The sequence below is a fragment of the Pteropus alecto genome, unplaced genomic scaffold, assembly GCF_000325575.1.
Source record: "Pteropus alecto unplaced genomic scaffold, ASM32557v1 scaffold273, whole genome shotgun sequence".
NCBI classification, from domain to species: domain Eukaryota; kingdom Metazoa; phylum Chordata; class Mammalia; order Chiroptera; family Pteropodidae; genus Pteropus; species Pteropus alecto.
Genome location: NW_006433963.1, coordinates 219,040 through 234,810, shown reverse-complemented (window position 1 = coordinate 234,810; position 15,771 = coordinate 219,040). Strand labels below are relative to the sequence as shown.

Here is a 15,771-nt window from a genome sequence, read left to right as displayed (position 1 = left end):
CCCCCCCCCCCCCAAAAAAAAAGACACACAAGGTAAAGGAAGCAATGGAAAGACCGAGCAACAAGAAAGCAAAACATAAAATAGCTATAGGAAAACCTCACATTTCAATAATCATCGTAATGTAAATGGATTGATCTCACCAATAAAAAGGCACAGAGTCGCAACTATATAAAAAACTATATAAAAAAAACCCAACTATATGCTGGTTCCAGGAGACACATCTCGGCTCCAAAGACAAATATAGACTCAAACTGAAAGGGTGGAAAATGATATTTCAAACAAATGGCATTCAAAGAAAAGCGTGAGTAGCGGTGCTAATATTGGGTGAAATAGATTTAAAAATAAAAAAAGGTAAAGAAAGAAACTGAAGGACACTTCATAATGATAAAAGAAATCATGCACCAAGAGGATATAACACTTATTAATATCTATGCTCCCAACCAGGGAGCCCCAAAATGGGTAAAGCAATTACTAATAGAACTAAAGGGAGAAACAGACCAAATCACCATCACAGTAGGGAACCAAAATGCCCCACTGTCAGATATCGACAGATCATCCAAATAGAAAATCAAAAAAGAATTAATATCCCTAAGTGACACGTTAGACCAACTGGACATTATTGATATTTAGAGAGCCTTTCATTCCAAAACAGCTGCTAATACATTTTTTCTCTAGTGCACATGGAAGATTCTCAAGAACTGACGACATACTAGGACACAGAGATAGCATCAACAAATATAAGAGGGTTGAAATCATACCAACTATATTTTGTGATCATAATGCTTTGAAACTAGAGATCAACTGCAAAAAGAAAGCAGGAAGAACTGCAAATACATGAAGATTGAACAACACGCTACTGAAGAATGACTGGGTCAGATGAGAAATAAAAAGAGAGTTCAAGAGATACATAGAAACGAATGATAATGATAGTATTACATATCAAAACTTTTAGGACACGGCAAAGGCGGTCATAAGAGGAAAGTTCATATCATTACAGGCCTATCGCAAAAAACAAGAAAGAGCCCAAATAAACAAGTTAATGTTTCATCTTTAAAAACTAGAAAACAAAGAATAAATAAAGCTTAAAGTCAGCAAAAGTAAAGAAATAATCAAACTGAGAGCAGAATTAAATGAAATTGAACACAAAAAATCAATAGAAAAATAATACAACAATGAGCTGGTTATTTGAAAAGTTTAATAAAATTGGCAAGCTCCTGGCTAGATTCACTAAAGAAAAAAGAGAAAGGACACACATAAAACAAAATCTGGGAAGAAAGAGGAGAAATGAAGACAGACAATGCAGAAATACAAAGGATCGTACAAGAATACTATGAAAAAGTATGTAACACCAAATGTAATAACCTATAATAAATGGATAAGTAGTTAGGAAGATACCTTTCTAGACTGAATCAAGAAGTGGAAAATCTAAATACACCAATCAGCAGTAAGGAAATTGAAACAATCATCAAAAATCTACCAAAAATTAAAAGTCCAGGACCATATGGCTACACCAGTGAATTCTACCAAACATTCAAAGAAGATTTAATACCTATTCTCCTCAAACTCTTCCAAAAAAATCAAAGAGGTGGCAATACTTCCTACTTAACTCATTTTATAAGGCCAATATTACCCTGATATCAAAACCTGGTAAAGATAACACACAAAAAGTAAACTACAGACCAATATCTTTCATGAACACAGATGCAAAAATCCTAAATAAGATACTAGCAAACCGTATACAACAACATATTAAAAAGATTATACCCCATGATCAACCGGGCTTCATCCCAGGGGCACAAGGGTGGTCCATCATACACAAATCCATTAATGTGATACACAACATAAACAAATTAAAAAATAAAAACCATATGATCAAATAATAGATGCAGAAAAATCTTTGACAAGAGACAGCATTCATTCATGATCAAAACACTTAACAACATTGGTATAAAAAGCAAGTACCTTAACATAATAAAGGCCATATATGACAAACCCTTAGTCAACATTATACTTAATGGTAAAAAACTGAAAACCTTTCCTTTCAGATCATGAAAAAGACATGGCTGTCCATTATCGCCACTGTTATTCAATATAACACTGGAGGTCCTAGTGAGTGCAATCAGGCAAGAGAAAAATATAAAAGGCGCCCAGATAGGAAATGAAGAAGTCGTGTTGGCTAGATGGAGGGGAGGGGAGGGATGAAGCAATTGGGGGGATCGTTTTATGAACTATATAGATGTCTAAACAACGTACTGTATACTCGAAAGTAATTCAAATAAATTAATCTAAAAAACAGGAGTAAAAAATGGTAACAACTACATTCCTATCAGCAAGTACCTCAAATAGAAAAGAATTAAGTGCTCTAAATAAAAGATAAAGTGGATGAATGGAAAGGAAATCAAGACCCCTAAATGTTGCCTATAAGAGACTCACTTCATATTAAAAGACAAACACAGAGTAAAAGGAAGGGGATGGAAAAAGATATTGCTTTGATGGACCTAGTAGCTATTTAAGTCACACAGAGAAAGATAAACATTATATGAGTTCACCTATATGTGAAGAAGGAACCAATATTTAAATGTGCAAATAATTTTTGACAAAAACATACAGTGGAGAAAGGAAAGTCCCTTCAATAAATGGTTCTGGTAAAACCGGAAAGCTACAGTTTTCCAGAACTGATAGTTTTCCAGTTTTACCAAAACCATTTATTGAAGAGACTTTCCTTTGACTGAAACTAGACTGTTGTCTATCACCACACACCAAAATGAAACTAGACTGTTGTCTATCACTACATACCAAAATTAATTCAAAATGGATTAAGGATCTGTATATAAGTCATGAAACAATAAATTCCATAGAAGAAAACATAGGAAGTAAACTCATGGACCTTGGACTTAAAGAGGATTTTATTAATTTGACCTCAAATGCAAAGGAAATAAAAGCAAAATTAACTGAATGGGACTACATAAAATTAAAAGCTTCTGCACAACAACAACAACAACAAAACGTCAACAAGGTATAGAGACAATCATCCAAATATGACAATATATTTGCAAGCTTCACCTCTGATTAGGGCCTATTATCCAAAATATACAATGAACTCACACAATTCAATAAATACAACAACAACAACAACAACAACAACAAAGAAACAATCCAATAAAAAAATGGGTAGAGGACGTGAACAGACACTAATCCCAAGAAGACATACAAATGGCTAACAAACATATGACAAGATGTTCAACATTGCTGGCTATTAGGAAAATGCAAATCAAAACCACAATGAGATACCATCTCACATCTGTTAGAATAGCTGTTATCAACAGGACAAGTAATAACAAGTGTTAGAGAGGATGTGGAGAAAAAGGAACCTTCATACACTGCTGGTGGGATTGTAAATTGGTACAGCCACTATGGAAAACAGTATGGAGGTTCCTCAAAAAACTAAGAATTGATCTTCCACATGATCCAGCAATCCCTCTACTGATTATTTACCCCAAAGAACTGAAAACCCATATCCAAAAAGATATTTTCACACCGATGTTTATAGCGGCATTATTCATGGTGGCCAGGACATGGATGCAACTGAAGTGTCCTACAACAGACGATTGGATAAAGAAGCTGTGGTACGTATATACAATGGAGTATCACTCGGCCAAAAGAAGGGATGAAATACTGCCATTTACAATAACATGGGTGGACCTTTAGATAATCATGCTAAGCAAAATAAGCCAGGCACAAAAAGTTGAAACCACATGATATCACTCATACGTGGGATATAAACCCAAAAGCAACAAACGAACAGGACAAAAAAAGAATGACTCATGAACATGGACAACAGACTAGTGGTTACCAGAGGAGGAAGAGGGAGTAGGTAGATGGAATAATAGGGGTCAAATATGTGGTGACAGAAAGAAATCAAACTATGGCCGGTAAACACACAATACGATATATATGCATGCCTTATTGTTATATTGTACACCTGAATCTTACTGGATTTTGTTAATCAACGTTACCACAATAAAAATAAAAATTTAAAAAAATTAAAAAATTAAAATAAATAAAAAATGGGCAGAGGAATTGAATAGACATTTATCCAAAGAAGATATACAGATGGCCAACGGACACATGAAAAGATTCTGAACATCACTAATAATCAGGGAAATACAAATCAAAACCACAATGAGATATCGCTTCATACCTGTCAGAATGGCTATTATAAAAAATTCAACAAATAACAAGTGTTAGCAAGTATGTGAAAAAAAGGGAACCCTCATGCACTGTTAGTGGGATTGTAAATTATTGCAGCCACTATGGAAAACAGTATGAAGGTTCTTTAAAAAATTAAAAATAGAACCATCTTATCACAAAGCAATTCTACTTCTGGGTATTTACCTTAAGAAAATGAAAACAATAGTATATAAAACAAAAGTATATATACTCCTCTATGTTCATTGCAGTACTGTTTACAACAGCCTAGATATAGATGAATAGATAAAGAAGATGTGGTACATATATACAATAGAGTATTACTCATTCATAAGAAGAAATGAAATCTTGCCATTTTTGACATCAATGTATGGACGTAAAGAGTATTATTATGTTAAGCGAAAAAGAAAAAAGTCAGATAGAGAAAGTCAAATATCTTATGATTTTACTTATGTGTAGAATATAAAAAACAAAACACATGTATGAACATAAAGAAACAGAAACAAATTCACAGATACAATGAACGAAGTGATGGTAGCCAGAGGGGAGGGAAGTGGAAGGCTGGGCTAAAAAGCAGAAGAGGATTAAGAAGTACAAACTTTCAGTTATAAAGTAACAAGGATATAATGTCCAATATAGGGAAGTCAATAACATCATAATGTATGGTGACAGATGATTAATAGACTTATTGTAGTGATCATTTTATAAGGTATATAAACGTTGAATCAACAAGTTGTACACCTGAAACTAATATAATATTATATGTCAAGTATAATTAAAATAACTTGTTAAAATTTTAAATAGAAATAAAAAGACCCACCTTAACTTTGTAATTTATGGTAAAATTATTATTTCCCCCTAAGATCAGAAATAAGGAAAGAATGTCTGCTCTTACCAATTCTATTCAACACTGAACTGGAGGGTCAAGCCAGTGCAACAAAGGCAAAAAAAAGAATTAAATGATATCCATAACAACAAAAAAAAGTAAAACTCCTTATTTGTAGATTACAAATAGAAAATTCTATGGAATCTACAGAAAGATGCTAGATGTAATAAATAAGTTTAATTAAATTGTGGGATACACGTTCAATATAAAAAACAATTAATTGTATTCCCATCTAATTTAAAAATGAAATTAAGAAATCAATTCCATTTATAATGGCATTGAAAACAAGGAAATAGAGAAAAATCTGACAAAAGATGTGTAAGACCTGTATACTGAAAATGATAAGGCATTGCTGAGAGAAATTAAGGAATACTTAAGTAAATGGAGAGAGATACCATGTTCACGGACTGGAAGACTCAATGAAATCCCAATAAAAAATCCCACAGGCTTTCTTGTAGAAAGTGAAAAGCTGATTTTAAAACTGATATGAAAATTCAAAGAACCTAGAAAAGGCAAAACAAATTTGAAAAAAACAAAAGCAGAGTTCAAGAATTTATACTACCTGAGTTCAAGACTTATAAAGGTACAGTGATCAAGACAGGGTGGAACGGGCATATAGACTAATAGATCAATGGAATAAAATAGAGTTTCCAGAAATATATCTTCGTATATATGATCAATTTATGTTCAACAAATATGCAAGGTAATTCAATGAAGAAAGCATAGTTATTTCCAATGATGATGCTAGAACAATGAGATATCTATACACAAAAAAGGACTTCAACTAAAACACATACCTATCACTACATACTAAAATGAACTCAAAGTGGATTATAAAGTTAAATGTAAAACTGAAAACTACAAAACCTTTAGGAAACATAAGAGAAAATCTTTGTGACTTGGGATTAGGCAAATATTCCTTAAATAAGACACCAAAACCAATTTAATTTATTAAAGAAAACATATATAAGTCCGACCATCAAAATTAAGAATTTCTGCTTTTAGGACACTGTTAAAGCGAATGAAAAGACAAACCATAGACTAGAAGAAAATATTTGCAAATAACATATATGATAAGGGCTTACCATCCAAAATATATAAAGACTCTCAAAACCCAATAAAAAAATGGGCCAAAGATTTAAACACACATTTTATCGAAGAGGATAGACAGATGTCAAATGAGTGCACGAAGAGATGCTAGACATTATCAGTTTTTAGGGTAATGCAATTCAAAACCACAATAAGTTACCACTATATACTTATGAGATATCCAAAATTAAAACAAGATTTACCATACCAAGCACTGGCAAAAATGAGAAGCGACTGAAACTTGCATATGCTGCTGGTGGAAATGTAAAAATTATATAACCACTTTGGAAAACAGTTTAATAGTGTCTTTAAAATGAGTTTAAAAGCACATACTATATAATCCAGTCATTACAGTCTACATATTTAACCATGAAAAATGAAAACATATGTGACAGAAACCAGAGTAAGTAGGGGTGGGGGAGGAGGAAGGCATTACAAAGAGGCACAGGAAAACTGTTAGGATGTTAGATAAGCTAATTATTTTGACTGTGATAATGGTTTAACAAGTATATACAAATGTTAAAATTTACCAAAGTATATATTTTAATATGTGAAGTTTATTGTATACCAATTATACTTCCATAAAGCTGTTTAAATCATGAATAAATTAAACACTACTTCTAGAGGCATTTTGATTAAAGACTACTACCAGAAGCATTTTGGTAGCTTGTGTAGGCCAAAGTCCTAAGCTTTCCTCTATCTGCTTCGTCATTTAAATTGATCTTGTGCCTAAGAGAATAGTGAGTAGCACATTGAGATCATCTAAATGACAGGCAGATAAAAAATGCCATTAATCGGCACATCTGGTAAATACTATGCAAACAAACATAATTATCATTTAAAATTTCTATAGGAAAAAAGTAATTAGCAAAAAAACAAAAATAATTTTTTTAGTTTTGTTTCAAGAAAATATAGTAAAATTTTTACTGATACTCACCTCTTTGGATAATCTTGTGAATACATCTCCTCCCCTGAGAAAATCCAAAATTAAATACAGCTTTCCTTCAGTCTGAAAGGCTAATTAGAAATTAGAGTGTAATACCAGAATAATCTTAAAAGCTTGAAAAGCTTAATATACTTTATATTAAATTTACTGGAATGACATTGGTTAATAAAATTATATAGATTTCAAGTATACATTTAATGTCATATGTATATTGTATTGTGTATTGACCATCCAAAGTTAAATTTCCTTAATATACTTTTAAATTAATATATATATGTTAAGAATTTTATCACTAAACTCTATACAATTAAGCATTCACTCACATGGTCCATTATTAGATAACATCTCAAAATTAAATCTGGTGGGGAAATAGCTATAAACCTCTTCATAGAACATAATCAATCTTCCATGTGGCTTTACACAGAAACCTCTAACACCCTCATTTTCCAGAATTATTGAGCATTGTGTCCTACTTCAATTGCCTGAACTCTTCCTCCCCATCTGTTGAAAATCTGCTAATTCTTTCAAGCTCAACCAACATGTCACCTCCTCTATTAAGCTTTCCTCTATTAAGGATTTCCTCTTTTTCACATTTCCTACAACATCCTTACCCTCTTCCCCATCAGCATTACTTGCTACTATTTTTCAGATCTCATTGTACTTTACTTATGTCTCTCTTATGGTACTTACTCCATTCGATTTGTATAATTAATTTGTTTATATGTCCGTATTTCATGTAGAAGAGAAATTTCTTGAGATCAAAGATTGTTTCAACTTTTGAGCTCATTGCATTTAATACAGTGTTTTGTGCACAAATGGTATTTATTGATTAAACTAATGACATCCTGGAGATTCAAGGAAGTCTTAAGATACTACTATTTTCATTTCATTAGAGTAACAAGGGAGTAAAAGAATATGGGTAGGGATTTCGCGAGGGTTTTTTTAATAGAGATAATTGGGTATATATTTTAATGTATTTAATGTATTATTTGTCAGCATTACTGAAGAATAAAATCAATAGCTCCTACTTTTTTAAATTTCAAAATTTGAAAGTGACATAGACTATATCAGTGATTTAATGATCACTGATATAGTCTACTGTCAATTTCAAATTTTGAAATTTAAAAAAGTAGGAGCTATTGATTATACGTATATATATACATATGTATATACATATATACATACATACACATATATATATCTTTGGATTTATATGTGCATATATGTATATATGTATACATATACATATATACATACATATATATACATACATATATATATATATCTTTGGATTTCCCAGGAAAGCCAAACTCCACAATATCATGCATACCTCAAATTAGCAATGAAAATGAAGCCATTATTCGAACTCAGAACTGTCTGACTACAAATTCATGTTTTTTTCCATAATACCTACTGCTTCTCACTAATATTCCTCTCCTCCCCAATATAAGAAAGAATAACTCAAATAGACTAATAAAACTTCATGGTCTTCTTAAACAGAACCAGGAAATAAGATGGATATGTTCATTATAAACGTATAAAAGGAGCACATCCAAACACCAAAGCATTTTGAACAAAATATCACAGAAGTTTATAGCCTAAGATCACTGGAAGTATAGCCTAGTATAGAAATACTACCACACAAGTAATCAAAAAACACTATCTTATTACCTTAGACAAGTTAATTAATAAATAGAGGAAATACAACTAAAAGCTGAATATTGAGTCTTATTTCAAATAAATACATTTCGTATAGTCAAATATATGAAATCGGTTTCAAGTATTTATTTCCTGTTATATTACTGTCTGAAAGGAAACCTTAATTATCTAACTCTATAAATTTAAAAAAGAGATTACATACCATAGTGCAATTTGACAATAAATGGGTGATTTACTTCTACCAAAATATCCCTCTCCATCTTTGTCCGAACTCTGTCTCGAACTAAAAATTACAGGTTAAAATATATTAGTATTATACATAATTTCAGAAGAGATTCAACCAAAAATTCATCAAACAAAAATATAAAATATAACTTTATAAGTGCCTACATTTGCAATCTAAATAGTCGTAAATAGTAATTACCATATTCTCAGAAAGCCAATAAATTAGATTTAGATCTAGAGATAGGTTAAAGTGACATAAACAGGTATTTGGCTAATATGCATTTATTATGTATTAGTTTATAGTAGTTTAAATGTGTTGACTTAAATTGAGCTCAGTGTTATTATCACAACCTAGAAGATGGTGTGTATAAGTATATGCAGCCAGTTGTGCATTCAATACATAATACCAATACAGATGAAACAGGAAAAAAAAAAGAAAAAAGAATATAGCTTAATAAGTTCATTTTAAGTAAATGAAATGTGTCACTTTTTATACCATTAAATTTTTATCAGAGTACACTCTCACTAAATTAGGACATATGCAAATATCACAACTAGAAATATCACTTACCAGCTAAAAAACAGTAACAATTACTAATTTTAAAAGAAAACTAAATCTATCCATTTTATACAAGAAATATACAACATATTTGTTAAAACAAGCTTTAACAAATTCTATTTTAATGAGCTTTCTAATTTTCTACCTTTTAAAGAAGCTTTTTTTAACACCTTCATTGCATAGAGTTGGCCAGCATCAGGGCCGGTCTTCTTTCTAACAAGAAAAACCTAATAAAGGAATTAAAGAAAAGTAAAACTCACATTTCAAGACTTTTTTTGCTATACACATTCATTAGCACACACATATGTCCTTGTATTTTCTTTAATTTCATTAAGATATGCCTTTCTCTATAAATTATACTTAGTTAATATTTTCTCACTTTCATTCATTTAGTAAATTACACTCATACATACTACTATAGAAGTTTTTTAAAAGAGACACAGTCATGAACTATGAGAAGTTTATGATATAAAAGATAACAACAAAAAACAATTTGAACTAAGAAAGCTCCTTTTAAGACCCACGATCCTTTTTGTTACCTTAATAAAGAGCAAACAAATGTGATGACCATTAATTGGATACCTTCTTTTCTACTTCATTATTGGTCCATTCTGGAAGTTACCAGGCATTTAAATTTCTAATAAAAAACAGGTGCACTTTTTTATCTGCCAGGTAAAAGAATGACGATGGCACATTATCTCAATGAAAGTTAAACTGTGAAGTTACCAAGCAAACTTAATTAATATCTCATATTATCAAACTAAGATTATGACTCATTAAAAGCTAAGATTTTTAATAGCCTCAGTTATGAAGATAAATATAGATCACAGTTTTATGAGGTATTTATTAGTAAATGACTGTTTTATTTAAAAAATATAATTAGTAAAACTTGTTCAACTGCCTCAAACTGCCATCCCCAACTCTAACAAGTTCTATTCAAGTGTTGCTTAAATTAAAAATGTGATCAAGTTAACTAATTTGCTCACATAAAATTGCAGATAGGAAAGCTGTTTTTTGTCTTACCTGTTTCCCAAGGTATTGCTAAAGACATTTTATTCGAGATCTTTATTTTTAATTTTATATTAGTTTCAGGTATACAGCACAGTGGTTAGGTGTTTATGTAATTTATGAAGTGATCTCCCCAAATACTCTAGGACCCATCTGTCATTATATACAGCCATTACAATATTATTGACTATATTCCCTAGGCTGTACTTAACATCCCCATGACTATTTTGTAACTACCAATTTGTACTTATTATAGCCATCACTGTTTTCACCAAAACCCCCAACTCCTCTCAGATTTAGCAATAACCAGTTTGTTCTCTATATCTATGAGACTGTTTCTATTTTCTTAGTTTATTTTGTTCCACAGATTCTGAATGTAACTGAAATCATATGGTATATCTCTTTGTCTGAGTTATTTCGCTAAGCATAATACCCTCTAGGTCCATTCATATTGTTACAGATATACATAGTATATCTGTACCACTTCTTTATACAGTCATCTATTGATGGGCACTTAGGTTGCTTCCATATCTTGGTAACTGTTGTAAACAGTGCTGCAGTGAACACAGACTTGTATATACCTTTTTGAATTAGTGTTTTGGTTTTCTTTGGATAAATACCCAGAAATAGAAGTGCTAAGTCATAAGGTAGTTCTAATTTTAATTTTTTGAGGAACTTCCAAAATGTTTTCTATAGTGGCTGTACCAATTTGCAACCCCATCAACAATGTATGAGGGTTCCATTTTTTCCACATCCTCACCACCACTTGTTTTTTGATTTTTTGGTGAGAGCCATTCCGAAAGATATAAAGTGATATCTCATTGTGGTTTTAATTTGCATTTCTCTGATGATTAGTGACACTGAGAATCTCTTCATATGTCTATCGGCCATCTGTATGTCCCTATGGAGAAATACCTATTCGGTTCTTCTGCCCATTTTTATTTGTTTGTTTATTTTTTGGTGTTGAACTGTATGAGTTATTTATAAATTTTGGATATTAACCCCTTATAAGATGTATCACAGGCAAATATTTTCTCTCATTCAGTAGGTTGTCTTTTTGTTTTCTTGATGGTTTCCCCTGATGTGCAAAAACTTTTTAGTTTCATGTAGTCCCATTTGTTTGTTTGTTTGTTTTTCCTTTTGTTTTCATTACCCAAAGATAACAGAAAACAATATTACAAAGAGCAGTGTCAGGGTCTTTACTGCCTATGATTTCTTCTAGTAGTTTTATGGTTTCAGTTCTTATGTTTAACCTTCTAATTTATTTCGAGTTGATTCATGTATATGGTGTAAGAAGGTGGTCTAGTTTTCCCAACACCATTTATTGAAGAAACTTTCATCACCCCATTTTATATTCTTGGCTTCTTTGTAATATATTAAATGATATAGGTGTGGATTTATTTCTGGGTTCTCTATTCCATTCCATAGATCAATGTATCTGTTTTTATGCCAGTAGTATGCTGTTATGATTACTATAACCTTGTAGTATAATTTAATATAGGTAACATGATACTTCCAATTTTATTCTTCTTTCTCAAGGTTGCCATGGCTATTAGGGATCTTTTAAGGTTTCATTTAAATTTTTGGATAATTTGTTCCAGTCCATTGGAAAATGTCATTGGTATTTTGACAAGGATTGCATTTAACCTGTAGATTGCTTGGGGTAATATGAACATATTAATGATGATAATTCTTCCTATCTACGAGAACGGTGTATGCTTCAATTTATTTCTATCTTCTTCTATCTCTTTTTTTCAATGACTTGTAATTTCCCCAGTACAAATCTTTGGCCTCCTTAAATTTATTCCTTGGTATGTTATTATTTTTGATGTATTGTAAATGAGATTTTCTTCATTGGTGTGTAAAAATGCAACCAACTTTTTTTTTTTCATCACCAAATATTGGACCCCCTTTACTCCTATCTAACTTTTCCCTCCTTCCCTTCCCACTGTTAACCAGTAATCCACTGTCCGTGTCCATGAGTCTCTGTTTGTCTGTCATGTTTGTTTGTTGTTTTCGGTTTTATATTCCACATATAAGTGAAATCATATGGTTCTCAACTTTTTCAGTCTGACTTATTTCGCTTAGCATGATAATATCAAGATCCATCCATATTGTCACAAATGGCAATATTTTACCTTTTCTTATGGCTGTGCAATATTTCATTGTAGATATATACCACATCTTCTTTATCTAATCATCTACTGAAGGACACTAGGTTGTTTCCATGTCTTGGCCACCATGAATACTACTACTATGAACATCGAGATTGCATATATCTTTGTAAATATTTTGGGTAAATATTTACAAAGTATTTTGGGTAAATATCCAGAGAGGAATTGCTGGGTCGCATGGTAATTTTATTCTTAACTTCATGAGGAACCTCCATACCGTTTCCCATACTAGAGATATCACCAGCACTGCATGAGGGTTCCTTTTACCTCACAACCTCCCTAACACTTCTTATTACTTGTCCTGTTGATGACAACCATTCTAACAGGTGTGCGGTGACTATCTCATTGTAGTTTTGATTTGCATTTCCCTAATGGCAAGTGAAGCTGAGCATTTTTTTCAAGTTAACCATTTGTATGTCTTCTTGAGAAAAGCATCTGTTCATGTTCTCTGCCCATTTTTTAACAGGATTCCTTTCATTTTGAGTTGTATGAGTTCTTTGTATATTTTGGACATCAGGCCCTCACCAGAGGTGTAGTTTGCAAATATCTTCTCCCATTTGGATGGTTGTCATTTTGCCTTGTCAATGGTTTCTTTTGCTATGCAGAAGCTTTTTAGTTTGATATAGTCCCATTGATTTATTTTTGCTTTTACAACTCTTGCCTTTGAAGTCAGTCATAAAATCTTCTCTAAATCCAAGGTCCATGAGTTTAGTACTTATGTTTCCTTCTATGTGATTTATTGTTTCTGGTCTCATATTCAAATCTTTGATCCGAGTTGCTATCGGTGTATGGTGACAGATAGCAATTTAGATTCATTCTTTTGTAGGTGGCTTTCCAATTTTTCCAGCACCATTTATTGAAGAGGCTTTCCTTTCTCCTTTATAAGTTTTTGGACAAAATTATTTGCCCATATAGACAGAGGTTTATTTCTGGGCTTTCAATTGTTTCATTGGTCTGTGTGTCTGTTTTTCTGTCAATACCATGCTGTTTTGATGACTTTTGCTTTTTAGTATAATTTGAAGTCAGAGTGATACTTCTACCCTTGTTCTTTTTTCTCAAGATTGCTTTGGCTCTTCAAGGTCTTTGGTGTTTCCATACAAATCTGATGACTTTTTGTTCTATTTCTTTTAAAAATGCCGATGAGATTTTGATGGAGATTACATTAAATCTGTATAATGCTTTAAGTAATGAGGTCATTTTAACTATGTTGATTCTTCCAATCCATGAACACGAAATATCTTTCTATTTCTGGGTGTCTTCTTCATTTTCATTTAATAATGTCTTATAGTTTTCAGTGTATAGGTCCTTCACATGTTTTGTTAGGTTTATTCCTAGGTATTTTATCCTGTTTGTTACAAGTGCAAAAGGAATTTTTTCTCATTTCTTTTTCAGAAAACTGTTAGATTGTAAGAATGCTATGAATCTTTGAACATTGATTTTGTATTCTTCAATGTTACTGTATTTGCTTATTGTTTCCAGTAATTTTTTAGTGGATTCTATAGGGTTTTCTATATAGAGAATTATATCAATCTGCAAAAAGTGACAGTTTGACTTCCTCATTCGCTACTTAGATAACTTTTTCTCCTGTCTGATTGCTCTAGCTAGGACTTCCAATACTATATTAATAGTGGTGACATTGGACAGCCTTGTCTTGTTCCTGATTTTAGATGGAAGGTTTTTAGTTGTTCTCCATTCTGTATGAATCTAGCTGAGAGTTTGTCATATATGGTCTTTACTATTTGGGGGTTCTTTCCTTCTATACCCATTTTATTGTTTTAATCTTAAATGGATACCATATATTTTGGATACCAAATGCTTTTTCTGCATCTATTAATATGATCATATGGCTTTTCTTCTTTATTTTATGTGGTATATCACAGTAATCGATTTGTGTATGTTAAACCATCCCTGCGCCCCTGGGATGAAGCACAATTGATTGTGGTGTATACCCTTTTTAATGTGTTGTATTTGACTTGCTAGTATTTTGTTTATGAATTTTTCATCTCTAGTCATGGTCTATAGTTTGTGTGTGTGTGTGAGTGTGTGATCTTTACCATGTTTTTGATCAGGGTAATGATGGCTTCATAAAATGAGCTAGGAAGTATTGTCTCTTCTTCAAATTTTTGGAAAAGTTTGAAAAGAACAGGTGTGAAATTTTTGAATCTTTGGTAGAATTCACTAGTGAAGCCATGTGGTCCTGGACTTTAGCTTTGGAGATTTTGACGATTGTTTCAATTTTCATACTGTTGAACAATATATTTAGACTTTCTAGTTCTTCATGATTCAGTCTAGGAAGGTAGTATATTTCTAAATTTTTTCCCATTTCTTTTGGGTTATTAAATTTGGTGTTATTTAAACGTTCAAAAAATTCTCGTATGATCCTTTTTATTTCATTGCTATGTTTTATTTTCTACTTTCTTTTTTGATTTTGTGCCCTTTTTTTCCTTTAAAGAGTCTACCCATGGATTTGTCAATTTTATTAATCTCAAAGAATCAACTCTTTGTAACATTATTTTTTTCTATTGTCTTTTTGTTTTCAATTTCATTTAATTCTGTTCTAATTTTTATTATTTCCTTCCTTTTGCTGACGTTGGGCTTCATTTTTTTTCTTCCTTTTATAGTTTTCTAAGATGGAATGTTAGGTTGTTTATTTGGGATCTTTATTGTTTCTGGAGATAGGCCTGTTAATATGAACTTTCCTCTTATCACTGCTTTTGCTGTTTCTCAAGTTTTGACATGTACTTTCATTTTTGTTTGTTTCTATGTATCACCTGACCTCTCCTTTTATTTCTTCTGTGACCCAGTTGTTCTTTAGTAGCATGTTGTTTAATTTCCACATATTTATGGTTCTTCTCACTTTCTGCAGTGATCTCTCCAGTTTCAAAGCACTGTGGTCAGAGAATATGTTTGTTTTTTTTATGAATTCGATCTTCTACAATTGTTGAGGCTAGTTTTGGTTCCCCTTCCTCCTAAGCTTGTAATGTTTGTGCTGAGATTTACAACTATAATCTAGTGT

At 31.7% G+C, this 15,771-nt stretch overlaps 1 protein-coding gene across 1 annotated transcript in view; it reads right to left on the bottom strand.

Annotated features, from left to right (window-relative positions):
* Positions 1–15,771, bottom strand: part of RPS6KA6 (ribosomal protein S6 kinase A6) — a 125,573-nt gene that overhangs the window by 62,382 nt on the left and 47,420 nt on the right. The window contains exons 4-6 of the mRNA XM_006908990.1: positions 9,719–9,800; positions 8,992–9,072; positions 7,122–7,201 (exon numbers count right to left, since the gene is read on the bottom strand). Of these exons, the coding sequence (XP_006909052.1) occupies positions 7,122–7,201; positions 8,992–9,072; positions 9,719–9,800 (243 nt within the window). The remainder of the gene's footprint in view (positions 1–7,121; positions 7,202–8,991; positions 9,073–9,718; positions 9,801–15,771) is intronic.